Source organism: Caretta caretta, chromosome 2 (genome assembly GCF_965140235.1).
Source record: "Caretta caretta isolate rCarCar2 chromosome 2, rCarCar1.hap1, whole genome shotgun sequence".
In the NCBI taxonomy this organism is placed as follows: domain Eukaryota; kingdom Metazoa; phylum Chordata; order Testudines; family Cheloniidae; genus Caretta; species Caretta caretta.
The window spans coordinates 248,420,951-248,435,158 of record NC_134207.1 but is presented as its reverse complement, the minus strand read 5'-3'; the positions used below and the strand labels follow the sequence as shown (position 1 = coordinate 248,435,158).

The 14,208-nt window shown below is 41.7% G+C and overlaps 1 protein-coding gene across 12 annotated transcripts in view; it reads right to left on the bottom strand.

The window, feature by feature from the left end:
• Window positions 1–14,208, bottom strand: part of DIP2C (disco interacting protein 2 homolog C) — a 483,413-nt gene that overhangs the window by 17,696 nt on the left and 451,509 nt on the right. For all 12 annotated transcript variants that reach the window (XM_048837652.2, XM_048837656.2, XM_048837651.2 and 9 more), the window contains 3 exons: window positions 5,312–5,369; window positions 3,830–3,904; window positions 2,227–2,401 (listed from right to left, as the gene is read on the bottom strand). In XM_048837652.2, the coding sequence (XP_048693609.1) occupies window positions 2,227–2,401; window positions 3,830–3,904; window positions 5,312–5,369 (308 nt within the window). The remainder of the gene's footprint in view (window positions 1–2,226; window positions 2,402–3,829; window positions 3,905–5,311; window positions 5,370–14,208) is intronic.

The following is a 14,208-nucleotide window of genomic DNA, read 5'->3' as shown; positions in this document are numbered from 1 at the left end:
AGTACTGTAGTGCGTATCTATAGTGAAAGTATAACTTACAAATGTATTTTTTTTATATATAACTGCATGAAGAAACGAAACAATGTAAAACTTTAGCCTACAAGTTCACTCAGTCCTACTTCTTGTCCAGCCAATTTCTAAGAGAAACAAGTTTGTTTACATTCACGGGAGATACTGCTGCCTGCTTCTTATTTACAATGTCACCTGAAGGTGAGAACAGACGTTCACATGGCATTTTTGTAGCTGGCATTGCAAGATATTTACGTGCCAGATATGCTAAACATCCATATGCCCCTTTATGCTTCGGCCACCATTCTAGATGACATGCTTCCACGCTGATAATGCTCGTTAAAAAATAATGCATTAATTAAATTTGTGACTGAACTCCTTGGAGGAGAATTGTATGTCTCCTGCTGTTTTACCTGCAATCTGCCATATATTTCATGCTATAGCAGTCTCGGATGATGAGCCAGCACATGTTGTTTGATTTACGAACACTGTCACTGCAGATTTGACAAAACGCAAAGGAAGTACCAATGCGAGATTTCTAAAAATAGCTACAGCACTCGACCCAAGGTTTAAGAATCTGAAGCGCCGTCCAAACTCTCAGAGGGACAAGGTGTGGATCATGCTTTCAGAAGTCTTAAAAGAGCAACACGCCGATGCGGAAACTACAGAACCCAAACTACCAAAAAAGAAAATCAACTTTCTTCTGGTGGCATCTGACTCAGATGATGACAATGAACATGCATCGGTCCGCATTGCTTTTGATCATTATTGAGCAGAACCTGTTATCATCATGGATGCATGTCCTCTGGAATGGTGGTTGAAGCTTGAAGGGACATATGAATCTTTAGCACATCTGCCACGTAAATATCTTGCGACGCCAGCTACAACAGTGCCATGTGAATGCCTGTTCTCCCTTTCAGGTGACATTATAAGCAAGAAGCGGTCAGCATTAGCTCCTGCAAATTGCAAGCAAACTTGTTTGTCTGAGTGAGTGGCTGAACAAGAAGTAGGACTGAGTAGACTTGTAGGCACTAAAGTTTTACATTGTTTTATTTTTGAATGCAGTTTTTTTTTGTATATAATTCTACATTTGTAAATTCAACTTTCATGACAAAGAGACTGCGCTACAGTACTTGTATTAGGTGAATTGAAAAATACTGTTTCTTTTGTTTTTTACAGTGCAAATATTTGTAATCAAAAATAAAAATAAAGTGAGCACTTGACACTTTGTATTCTGTGTTGTAATTGAAATCAATATATTTGAAAATGTATAAAACATCCACATTTTTTAAAATAAATAGTAGTCCATTATTGTTTAACAGTGGAATTAATCGCAATTAATGTTTTTAATCGCTTGACAGCCGTAATTCAAACAGATTCAGTTGGTTCTTAACAGTGGCACTGTGAATGCTATTGATACACTGGAAACTATACTGCGCTAGCAATTTCAGCTACCATCACAGCCAGTCTCTGTATTTTGCAAGTCATAATAATTTCCCAATCAGAGAATTTCAGCCACACTGACTGTCTTTTGCCTCACAGCATTTGTTTACTTACCCTATCTTTTGTCAATATACAGTATATGTCACTAGTGATTAATATGGCCCCTGTGCTTCCTTGATAGAAAACAAAATATTCCCTGTATCTTCATTTACAAGCTACAGCTTATAGTAAATGTTTATTACTTGCTCCTATAGTCTTAAAGACAGGGTGAGTTCAAAAATAGGAAAGCTTTTGTTAATAACTTCATAGAAACAGGATTAATAAATGAGGATGTCTTCACAAAAAGCCCAATCCCCAATCCTGCAGCAGTGTTCCATAAGCAAAGATCTGTCCATGCAGATCCAGTTGCAGCAGTGGTGCAAAACGTGTAAGAATATTCCATATTTTTTCCAGACGAAAAGTAAAGAGACATTTTGTATACAGAATCAGAAGGTCTCTTCCTCAGGGAGCTTACAGTGTGTATAGAAAACATACAAAAGCACACATCTAACAAAAGGAATATAATCAGGTAGTCATTTTTGGCAGGCATCTTGTTCCACTGTTTTATTTTCTTATTGACATCTATTTTGAAAATGCTTCTTTGGAGGGTTATAGAGCACTTAATGGTGAATGTTGATGCATACAACAGACCAGGCTACACGTGAGTGAACATCTTTATAGCACTTTCAAAGCTATGTATAAACACACATTTTTAAATGGAACTAGCGGTCTTACCTCCATTTGCATCTGTAAGTTCTGTTCTCCTCAAGAACCCCAAATAGCCAGTCCGAGCCCAAATAGTCTGTGTGTCTCCAAAGCTGAGTCTTGAATTAAAGTGATCTGATTGCAGAGATTCATCTCCATATATGGTAAAATATCCACTGGCATTATGAGCACTGTGAACCCATATCTAAGTTAAAAGCAATTACACTGGCATTAATTAAAGTATCTATCCAGAGTGAAGAATTCTTGAAAATTCTTGCGTCTATTTTTAATCATAACTAGATACTTCTATAGTACCTTTTAGCATGATGTTTTCTGATTCAACACTCACCTTATTTCTATACTTATTTGAGGGCCAAATCCTGCTTGCCTTACACATGAGTAGCTTTGCTGAAGTCAATGAGTGAGGTTCTGTGCCTCAGGGAAGTGGTGCCTAGCCTTTGCATTCTCCTGGTCTTGGGCTGCTCTGAGGGCTCAAGAGGCTCCTGGCATAACTTTGACAAGCCCCCAGAACTGCCTAATTTCTATCAGTCTCATAGGATTGTACTGTGGGCTGCAGTGCTACCCAGCATTTCCACAGTGCTGTGTTCTGTGATGCTGTCCTGACATGCCCCTTCCACTTATGCCCGCTACACTAAGACTTTGAGGGTGGTCCTTTGATGACAGCTTTATAGACAGGTCTTTCACAGTGTCTATGCTGGGGAAATTCTTCCCCAACTTGATCCAAGACTGTTTACACTGTCTTGGTCTTTTCATTTGGTATAACGCCAAGGGGCCAGAAACTCACCCAATAAGACTACTTTGGTGAGTGTCCCCCTTAGTTATTAAACAATAATAGCACTTAGTATTTACAAAGCACTTTTCATCTTCAAAATATTAAAGATAGCTTCATAACAACTCTTGAGAGACAGGCAAGTCAGTACTAAGCTATACTAATGACCTTTTCCGGAATAATGAAAAAGGCACTGACAGTATTTTTTAGCCAAAATATTGTACTCCAGCCTTAGCACAAAACATTGGGATTTCGGGAACTCATTTTTTCAGAAAGATTATATATTCTCAAAAGTTGTACTGTAATTTTAATCATGACCGTACAAATTATTTCATTTATTGAAATCTTTATTTGCTCATTGAAAATAAAATGTTAAGTTCAATTTTATTATTCTCTGAAACATGAAATAAGCAGGAAATGTGTACAGCTTTGCTAAACTACATTAAACAGAACATTTTAGGTTATAGTGATCAGAAAAAGAATAAAGGAACTCTGTGTAGTTGAAGTTAGACTAATCAAAGAAATAACCATTACTCCATTTCAGAAGTAATAAGACAAGTAGAAAATGTAGATGGAAAAAGCAGGTTATTTTAAAAAAGGGTCTCCGAGCTTTTCTTAAAGAGATACTCACAGTTTTGAAGTTCAACAAGAAAAAGGTTTTTAACAGCAACAGCAACTCTTTTACTGTTAATTTCACATGTTATAAAGCTGTATGGTCGACAGGTATTTATGAGCTTGGCATATCTTTATATTTATTTAAGGAAGCCACTAATACAGTGTAAAGTGGCTTTTGCTCCTGTAATTTCATTCATTACAGACCGAGGGGCAATTTTTGTGACTCACCTCACCAAGATGAGAATCCCCTAAGGGTCCCTTTGTTTCAGGATTAGCAATAATGATGCGAACTCCAGGGAGGATCTATTAAAAGACAAAGTGAGTCATATTCTGTAAGAAACCAGATGATGTACGTGTCTGTTTATGTAACTATATAAATGATACTTGTCCCCAGAAGCCCTTTACCTGACTCGTTAAAAAAATCTTTAAAAAATTTGACATATTACTTAAGGAATGGTATTAGCTAGTTGTGGTAGATATACCTAATTCTGTGCTGTTACAGATTGCTGCCAGTAAACTTTTTGATAAGAAAATCCCTCTCTTTCCTTTTTATCAGTCAAGGGATTCAGATGTGGAAGAAAACTGCATAAGAGAGTAAGCCAATCCAGACTGACTGTATTTAGGAAATGCTGCAAACCCTCCTCTTCGTAAAAGCTTTTCTGTCGTAAGAATGACACAACAGTGACACCCCCTTCCTACCAAAAATAAATAAATAATTTTTAAAATACTGAATAGGCTCTAAAATATTCAAAACCAAAAACTCTACCCCAAATAGAGTTTTTACTCAGAAATGGGTCAAGAACCAGTGACTGCAGGAAATCCACTAGGGACTTTGCTATGGCTTCCTATGGAAGGTGCCCATACACTATAAGAACAGATGGCAGGATAAAACCCTGATAGACAGATAGTGTTTTCTGCCAAAGATAACATTCACATGGGGAAAATAATGAATATATTATGGTGCCAAGAGCCTCCGTTTCAGTTCTTTAAGCTAGATTGTCTGGATGCTCAGGGCAGCAATAGATCCTTTCACACTTACAGAAACTGGTTCAAATTTAGCCCATCTTGGTAGCAATAAGTAAATACGTAGCTCTTATCTAGCGCTTTTCATCAGTAGATCTCAAAATGCTCTATACAGACAATCAGTATCATCCCCATTTTACAGAGGAGGAAACCGAGGCACGGGGAGGTAAAATGACTTGTCCATGATCACCAACTCAGCCAGTGACAGAGTCAGGTATAGAACCCAGGTTTCTTGAGTCCCTGTCCAGTGATCTAACCACCAGTCCACACTGTTTCCCATACATCCCAGAGATGTTTCCCCTGCCAGATGTCTGGTGGCCTATGAATAAGGTGGAAATGTCTTGGTGGTCTCAGTCCAATTTACAGGAGATATGTGTCATCATTAAAACCACCACTGCCAAGAAAGGTGCCAGTAGTTGTCTCTAAAGCAAGTCAGAGGACTGCATAGGCAGATAGTGAACTACCATCTCAGGAGTAGGAAGCAATTCCCTCAGAACAAAGGGAGATAAGTTGTTAGAGTAATGTTAAGAGCTCTGTCAATGCTACTGTGCTGTAACGTCTCTGTGGATAACGACAGGACTGCAGTCTGTACAAAGCTTTCCTCAGCACTAAATTCACCTTAGAAAAATTAACAATGTGGAAATTAAAGAAACGTTTAACAGTACAGAAGACATGTTCAGTACTTACTTTTCCTGATTCCATTAGGGGCAAGCTATGAGGTGATCCTCTCTCTACTAAACGAACTCTGTAAAATAAACGTAACAATAGCGTGCATCAGACCTGATTGCATGTATGGTTATTTTATTTCAATAGGGTATTTTTAAAAAAGATATCTAGGACAGCTTCATGGTTGCAATACTGAACATAAATTCAGAAAGTATGACATCTGTGCAATGGTAAATAATATCCAGAACAGGCAACCCTGTAGAACGTAACTGGGGGAATAATGAAAAAAGGCATTAATGAACATTTGTTCAAATATAGAACTCTGCAACGGTATTTGCAGCCTTTTAGTTATTTCCAGTAGACTTTTTGTTCAGAACATATTCAAAGGAAATGAAAAATCTGTTCACAATAAACAGAATCAACCTTCAGTTTCCTATAATCTATTTATAAATGTTTCAATCATCTAGTCAAGGCATAGCAACTTGTGGCTTAGGTGACCAATCATGCTCCAAGAACAGCCAGTAGTGAAAGACAGGGTCATAGCAAGTAGCTCACAACTAAACAACAGACTGATATAGGTCTGTATTTGCAACTTTTGTGTAATTATTTTTAGTGGAGTGTGTGTTTGGCAAACACTTCAAACAACCAATGAATTTGTGAAATGGAAAGTTTATTTGCTGTCTGGGACTGACCTCTTTCCTAGTTGAGACATTTGGGTTCCCACTCTCCTTGGAAATTCTACCTTCCTTGCCAAATGATTCACTTATACACTAGAGAAACTAGTATGGCACCCTGGAATTCTCCCTTTAGAGGAGTAGGGGAAAATTACTGGACTTGAATAGTTTGTTTTAAGGAGTACTAAGAAGCTTGACCTGCAATACACAACTTGCTGAAGGAGTCTTGGTGATGCATGTGCATTGCTGTGGTTAAGTGAAGGCTCTAAACAAACTATCCAAACTCTAAACTCCTACCCAGGGTACAGCAAGGTGCTATGGGCTACTCCCGTTTTGTGATTCATCACTTGGTCAACTTACAGGTGGAGTACCACTTACAATTCAGCTTGTTCCACTTAGCCTGCTCTGCCAGGATAGGAAGGAGGAACAATTACAGAGCTCAGTGAATGGTCCCATTTGGAGAACAGAGCCTTGGAAATTTCAGCCCCTACCGAAAGAGGCAAGTGTAGGAAGTGTATCTCTCTCACTGCTGACCCCAGAGCCAGCCCTAGCAGCTAGGACTGCAATGGACAGGCAGGAGTGCTGAACCACAGCTTTTGTTCATGGTACTGGGGGCAAAGGATCTGGTGTGAACGTGAAAGGGGCATGGCCAGACAGTGGAGCCTTGTAGACAATTCTGAATTGTTTTCTAGTAATTGCAGGAATTGAGGCACTGTGCAATTGCCTTGAACTGGGGAAGAGGATAAGGTTCAGAAATTCAAGTCTGCCTGTGGAAAATACGCAGCCAGAAAAGAGGCTTGCTACAAATAGCTTCCTCAGCTCTAACCAGGCAGAAAGTAAGTGAGACAGCTGTAGCTACAATAAAATTGTTCAGAACACTTGAGTTCCAGTCATTTGTTCTAAGTAGTGCCTAATCAAGTTGGTAACTAACGATGCACTCGAGTTTTCAATACTTTCATGTTTTAAATTTTCAAATAGACAAGTACACAATATTTAAGGAAATGCAGAAGACAAATTTGGACTGACACATACAGTAATTCCGAAATGATGTGTACTATAGCAGTGGTTCTCAACCAGGGGTCCAGAGCCCCCTGGGGAGCTGCAAACAGGTTTGAGGGGATCCCCCAAGCACGGCCAATGTTAGACTTGCTGGGGCCCAGGGCAGAAAGCCGAAACTGTACAGGACTGAAGCTCGGGGCCCTAAGCCCCGCCACCTCGGGCTGAAGCTGAAGCCTGAGCAACTTAGTTTTGTGGGGCCCACTGTGGTGCAGGGCCCTGTGCAACTGTCCTGCTTGCTACCTTCTAACGCTGTCCCTAGCTTTTATATGCAGAAAAATAGTTATGGCAATGGTGGGCTGGGGGAGTTTTTACAGTACGTTAGGGGGGACCTCAGAAAGAAAAAGATTGAGAACCCCGGTACTAAAGAACTGAGTCTATTCTATGAAAGTTGATGTTTATGAGACAAAGAAAGTGGGAGACATAAAAATGGTAAATTTCCAGACAGATCTTTTTGCTCAGTAGTAAGGATTAATATGACTGGTGATCTGAGTATTGTATAAGCAACAGCTTTTGGGTTTTTTTTGTTTTTTTTTTTTAAGTTCCAAGATGTTCCGGGTTAAAATAAATGCTTTATACAGGTGATCACACACTCTTTGAGAATTCACTAGAACACAGAATCTGTTTAAGGAACACTTTCAGGTCAATTAAAGTCCAATTAAAAAAACACTCCAGAAAACCTTAAAGATTTTACATACCTAAGTGCCAAGTACTACACTTAAGAAGCAAAAATCAAATGCCCAAAATACAAAATAGGGAATAACTGGCTAGGCAGCAGCACCACAGAAAAGGCTCTGGTGGTTATTTGGATCACAAATTGAATATAAGACAACAGTAATATGCAGTTATGACAAAGGCAAATGTCATTCTAGGATGTGTTAACAGGAGCGTGGACAAGGGGGATCCAGTGGATACAGTGTATTTAAATTTTCAGAAAGCCTTTGACAAAGTCCCTCACCAAAGGCTCTTAAGGAAAGTAAGCAGTCATGGGATAAGAGGGAAGGTTCTTTCATGGATTGGTAACTGGTTAAAAGATAAGGAGTACTTGTGGCACCTTAGAGACGAACAAATTTATTTGAGCATAAGCTTTCGTGAGCTACAGCTCACTTCATCGGATGCATGCAGTGGAAAACACAGTGGGGAGATTTAAAAGATAGGAAACAAAGGGTAAGAATAAATGGCCAGTTTTCAGAATCGAGAGTAGCGATGTCCCGCAGAGGTCTGTACTGGGACCGATCCCATTCAACATATTCATAAGTGATTTGGAAAAAGGGGTAAACAGTCAGGTGGCAAAATTTGCAGATGATACAAAACAGCTCAAGATAGTTAAGTCACAGGCAGACTGCGAAGAGTTACAAAAGGATCTCTCAAAACTAGTGACTGGGCAACAAAATGGCAGATGAAATTCACTGTTGATAAATGCAAAGTAATGCACATTGGACAACATAATCCCAACTATATGTATAAAATGATGGGGTCTAAACTAGCTGTTACCACTCAAGAAAGAGATCTTGGAGTCACTGTGGATAGTTCTGTGAAAACATCCACTCAATGTGCAGCAGCAGTCAAAAAAGCAAACAGAATGTTGGGAATCATTAAGAAAGGGATAGATAATAAGACAGAAAATATCATATGGCTTCTTTATAAATCCAGGCTATGCCCACATCTTGAATACTGCGTGAAGACGTGGTCGCCCCATCTCAAAAAAGATATACTGGATTTGGAAAAGGTTCAGAAAAGGGCAACAAAAATTATTAGGGGTATGATGAACGGCTTCCGTATGAAGAGAGATGAATAAGACTGGGACTTTTCATCTTGGAAAAAAGACGACTAAGGGGGGACATGAGAGAGGTCTACAAAATCATGACTGGTATGGAGAAAGTGAACAGGAAGTGTTATTTACTCCTTCTCATCACACAGGGGGAGAGATAGCTCAGTGGTTTGAGCATTGGCCTGCTAAACCCAGGGTTGTAAGTTCAACCCTTGAGGGGACCATTTAGGGATCTGGGGCAAAAATTCAGGATTGGTCCTGCTTCAAGCAGAGGGTTGGACTAGATGACCTCCTGAGGTCCCTTCCAACCCTAACCTTCTACGATTAAGAACTAGGGGCCACCAAATGAAATTAATATGCAGCAGGTTTCAAACAAACAAAAGGAAGTATTTTTTCACACAATGCCAGTCAACCTGTGGAACTCTTTGCCAGAGGATGTTATGAAGGCCAAGACTATAACAGGGTTCAAAAAGGAACTAGAAAAATTCATGGAGGATAGGTCCATCAATGACTATTAACCAGGATGGTCAGGGATAGTGTCCCTAGCCTCTGTTTGCCAGAAGCTGGGAATGGGGCACAGGGGATGGATCACTTGAGGATTACCTGTTCTGTTCATTCCCTCTGGGGAACCTGGCGTTGTCCACTGTTGGAAGACAGGATGCTGGGCTAGATGGACCTTTGGTCTGACCCAGTATGGCCATTCTTATGTAAGACCCAGGAGGCAACTGTTCTGCATATTCAGCACAGTTGAGGCATCACCTGGAGAACTGTGTCCAGTTTTGTGTTCCCCACTTTAAGAAAGAGGTGAAAAAATTGGAAAGAGTCCAGAGGAGAGTAACAAAACTGAAAAAAGGTTTAGAAAACATGACCTTTGAGGACAGATTGAATGAATTGGGCCTGTTTAGTCTAGAGAATGCTGAGGGGGGACCAGATGACAGTCTTCAAATATGTAAAAGGTTGTTATAAAGAAAAGACTGACTAACTGTTCTTCGTGTCCATCAATGGTAAAACAAGAAGTAATTGGCAGCAAGAGAGATTTAGGTTGGATATTAGGAAAAAAACTATTTAATTATAAGGATAATTAAACCCTGGAGCAGGCTATCTAGGAAGGTTGTAAAATCCCTGTCTTTGGAATTTTTAAAGAATAGGTTAGACAAACACCTGTCATGAATGGTCTATGTATATTTAATCCCACCTCTGCATGGGGTGGGGTGTATGGACTAGATGACCTCTTGAGGTCCCTTCCAGCCCTATATATCTACGATTACAAGTTAGAAAGACTTCTAAAATCTTAAATACAGAAAGTATTTTATGCCTGACCTAAAGACAAAATAGGTCTTTCACTGTGCCAAGGTGTTCACTGCTGTCATGGATCAGGCTGGAAAAAAATCTGTGCTAACACTGTTTTAAACTATGCCCCCACAATAAGCTCCACCCCCAAAGTACTGGTGTGCAGATATTCTAACTGTGATCACACATGCTCTTTGGGTTCTTCGGGCTTGAGCTCCTCCTCAGTGGGGTCTGAACACACCCATGGTCTCTGCTGGACTCTTTGTGATGGGCTTACCTCACTGCCCAGTGAGGCTTATATGCCCCACCAGGCTGTTAGAGCCTGACCCATTGTGGGGGCCTCACATGGCCAACTGGGCTCTGCTAGGCTCCTTAGGTTTGGCTTCTCGGTTGGGGTGGAGAAAGTAACAGTGCTCTCCAAACCTCATTCACTGGTAGTGCCAAAATGAGCTGTCACTCTCAATAGGTTGTGCAGATCATAACTATAGTCTCCCTTCTCCTTTTGAAGAGCCGTGATGTAGTTAATACTTTGTTATCATTGAGTACCTGAATTAGTCCCCTTGGAGATGAATGGCACAGTTCACACCTCTTAGAGCTATGGTTTCAGATTCTGCAACACAGCAGAAAGCATGGGTCTTGTTAGATCCTTGGCTGCTCCTGGATAGCAGCTGCGTAGATAGCAACTGTGACCAAGAGTGCTTTTCTAGGTGTACTTAATCCTGCCTCAATTTGGTGGTGGGGTGCATGGACTAGGGGTGACCTCTTGAGGCCCCTTCCAGCCCTATATTTCTATGATAAATTAGAAAGTCTTCCCCCTAAAGTACTCTACCTGGAAGGAAGAGTGAGGACTTTTTCCACTTATCCAAGCCGTTGTGACTTTCAGACTAAACTATTGTAGTGTTCCCTCTGTGGGGCTATACCTTGAGATCACGTGGAAGCTGAAGTTAGACAGCTGCATTCTGGCTGCATACTGAGTAGTGTGTTTAAGCAGGAAACACTTTCCATTGTTTGGCTGGCTGCCACAGAACTCCCAGGCAGAGTTTAAGGTGTTGGTTTTGACCTGTCATGCCCTACACGTTGTAAGACACTGTTAGCCAAGAAACACTCCCCCCATAACATTGCTGCAGTTGCAATCTTTGAAGCCACCTTCCTTCTTATCTCTGCATATTAGGAAAACACAGTGTAGTCTAGTGCATAGGGCATTGCTCTGATGTCAGACGACCTAGGTTCTTTTTCCAGCCCAGTCACTCATCTGCTGTGACCTGGGGGGCAAATTGCTCGATCTCTTTGTGTCTCTATTTCCCCTCACATTCCTTGCCTCATCTATTTAGACTGTAAATTCCTTGTGGGCCAGGAACTGTCTCTCACTATGCATTTGTAGGGTGTTTAACAGAATGGAGGCCCAATTTTAGTTGGGGCCTGCAATCACAACCGTAACACAAATAATAAAAACAGGAAAAGGGCCTGGTTCCTAACCCCCTGTACATTTAATATTTAACTTTTACACCCATTTTACAAAGTGCACCTAGAGGCAATCTCACCCACAACCAATACAGTTTATGAAGAACTCAGGAGGGTGTCCCACGGTGGTTTAGGTAGATCAGATTAAGCTGACGTATTTGGTGGGGGAGGGGGTCTATAAGAAACTATGAGAAGATAACATTCTTGCACTGAAACTAGGACTGCCATGTTCCCAATGCAAGTCATTGGGAAATGCTGATGAAACAATCACCACGGAGTGAAATGAAATGTGCCCCTTGATCTGTTACACTTATTAAAATATAGGTCAGAATTTTCAGGAGCATTTAAATCCCACTGGAAGACCATGGGACTTAGTAATGATGGGTAAAAATTTCAAAGTTGCTGAAGTGCCTTAGGCACCTAAGAATATACAGCAGCCATTCTTAAAAAAGACTCACTTGCATTGAATAGGGACCTTTTCACAATACCAGGAAGACAAGGGACATTTACCTGAGGCCACAATACGGGCTACATTTCTACCCCTTTTTATATTTTCTCTTCTATAAAAACCAAACTAGTGTTAGAAAACAACAAAGGGTTTAATGGTCTCTTTAAAACAAGACCCCACTCAAACTTTACAAAGCAATTTACTTGTAGAAAGGCAGAGAACTAAAAAGCTTCTGCTGAAAGAGAACAAATGGTAAGTCATAAACATATAACACTATATTTACACTTATAAAACAAATGAATATTTTAGATCAGGGTTCGGAAACTTTGTTGAGAGCCTTCCTATGTACAGGAAAAAAAAACCCAAAAAACTAAACGCAATTGCACTTCCCCATAGTTTACTACAACAACACAAAGAACTGAAAACCCTATACTTTCCAAGAATATGAGTAATAAAGTACAGCAGCTTAGATCAATATAATTATAATAAGAGTGGGTGTCAAAAGCACTAATGTTATTTCCCAAAGCACCTTTCATGTTATCTCACAGTTCTGTTCAAAAAGATTACACCTCACAGCCGCTAAAATGAAACTGCACCAACATTCTAGGACATCGTAACATTCATTGACTGTGTGATACCTCTCCTCACCCCCCTTCTCAAATTCCCAGGGGCCCAGGGATTAAGATAGCAAGGCTCACTCACATTGGGCTCACAGGCAGCGGGGCCCCCTTTAGTGCAGTCGGCTTGGTGCACAGGAGCTGCGGGCAGAGCATGGCATTCAGAGGTCTGCCAGCACCGTGAGCTCCAAGTAGGCAGGAAGTCAATGAGGATGCTGAGCTGGTAGCTGGGACTGACCATGGTTGTCCCAGTTCCCAGGGCAGGGAGAGTCAGACCCAAGGTAGGACCATCACTGTCTGGGACCAACAGGTTACTCTCCAGTACCATATGGGAGGCAGTGCATCACCCCAAGCAGGAACCACCAGGGTGTTGGCTTTCCCCGGGACCTGACCCAACCAGCCAGAGGGACTATGTGCCTGCAGTAGCTCCTCCCCCATGCGAGCCGTCGAGCTTTAGCACTGGGGAATGGGGAAGAAGATGGCACTAAGAGCCTCCACAGAACTAATGGCCCACTTCACACAAAAAGAAAAGGAGTACTTGTGGCACCTTAGAGACTAACCAATTTATTTGACCATAAGCTTTCGTGAGCTACAGCTCACTTCATCGGATGCATTCAGTGGAAAATACAGTGAGGAGATTTATATACACACAGAACATGAAAAAATGGGTGTTACCATACAGACTGTAAGGAGAGTGATCACTTGAGATGAGCTATTACCCGCAGGAGAGTGTGGGGGGGGAGGGGGGGAGGGAAAGAAAACCTTTTGTAGTGATAATCAAGGTGGGCCATTTCCAGCAGTTAACAAGAACATCTGAGGAACAGTGGGGGGACACACCCATTTTTTCATGTTCTGTGTGTATATAGATCTCCTCACTATATTTTCCCCTGAATGCATCCGATGAAGTGAGCTGTAGCTCACGAAAGTTTATGCTCACATAAATTGGTTAGTCTCTAAGGTGCCACAAGTACTCCTTTTCTTTTTGCGAATACAGACTAACACAGCTGCTACTCTGAAACCACTTCACACAGTGGCTGCTGCCATGATGGGGGCACCAAAGAGGAAATGAACAGCTGTGGCAGACTGGAAAGAGAACCCTTCTGGTAAACCCAGTTTGCCCCACCCCACTGCCCAGGGATGAGTGATGGCTCAGTGGCAAACGTAGGGGAGCCTCTGGGATACCGCAGTTCAGCGCCGAGGTAGGGCCAGGGGCCTTGGAAATGGAGGTGAGCCCCAATACCATTGCAGGGCAGGGTTGAGATGGGGAGACACATGGGGTGGAGGGGAGTCCCTAGAATACTGTAGATGGTGCTTCCGCCAAAGAGGAAAGCACAGGGGGAGATGGAGGAGCCCCAGCTGAGCTGGAGAACAGGGCATGGGAGAGGATGAGGGGAATGAGAGGTGCTGGGATGCTGAAGGGAGAAATATGGGGAAGCAGGAAAGCCGCTGAGCTGCTGTGGGCAGGGCTGAGCTGGGGAGCAGAGCACTGGATGGAAAAGAGAAGCCCCTGCAAGCTGCTTCCCCTGGTGCTCATGGCCCCCTGGGAAGAGCCCTGGCTCCTTCTGCCCTACCCCCAGGATGAGCACAGCTCTGAATCTGCT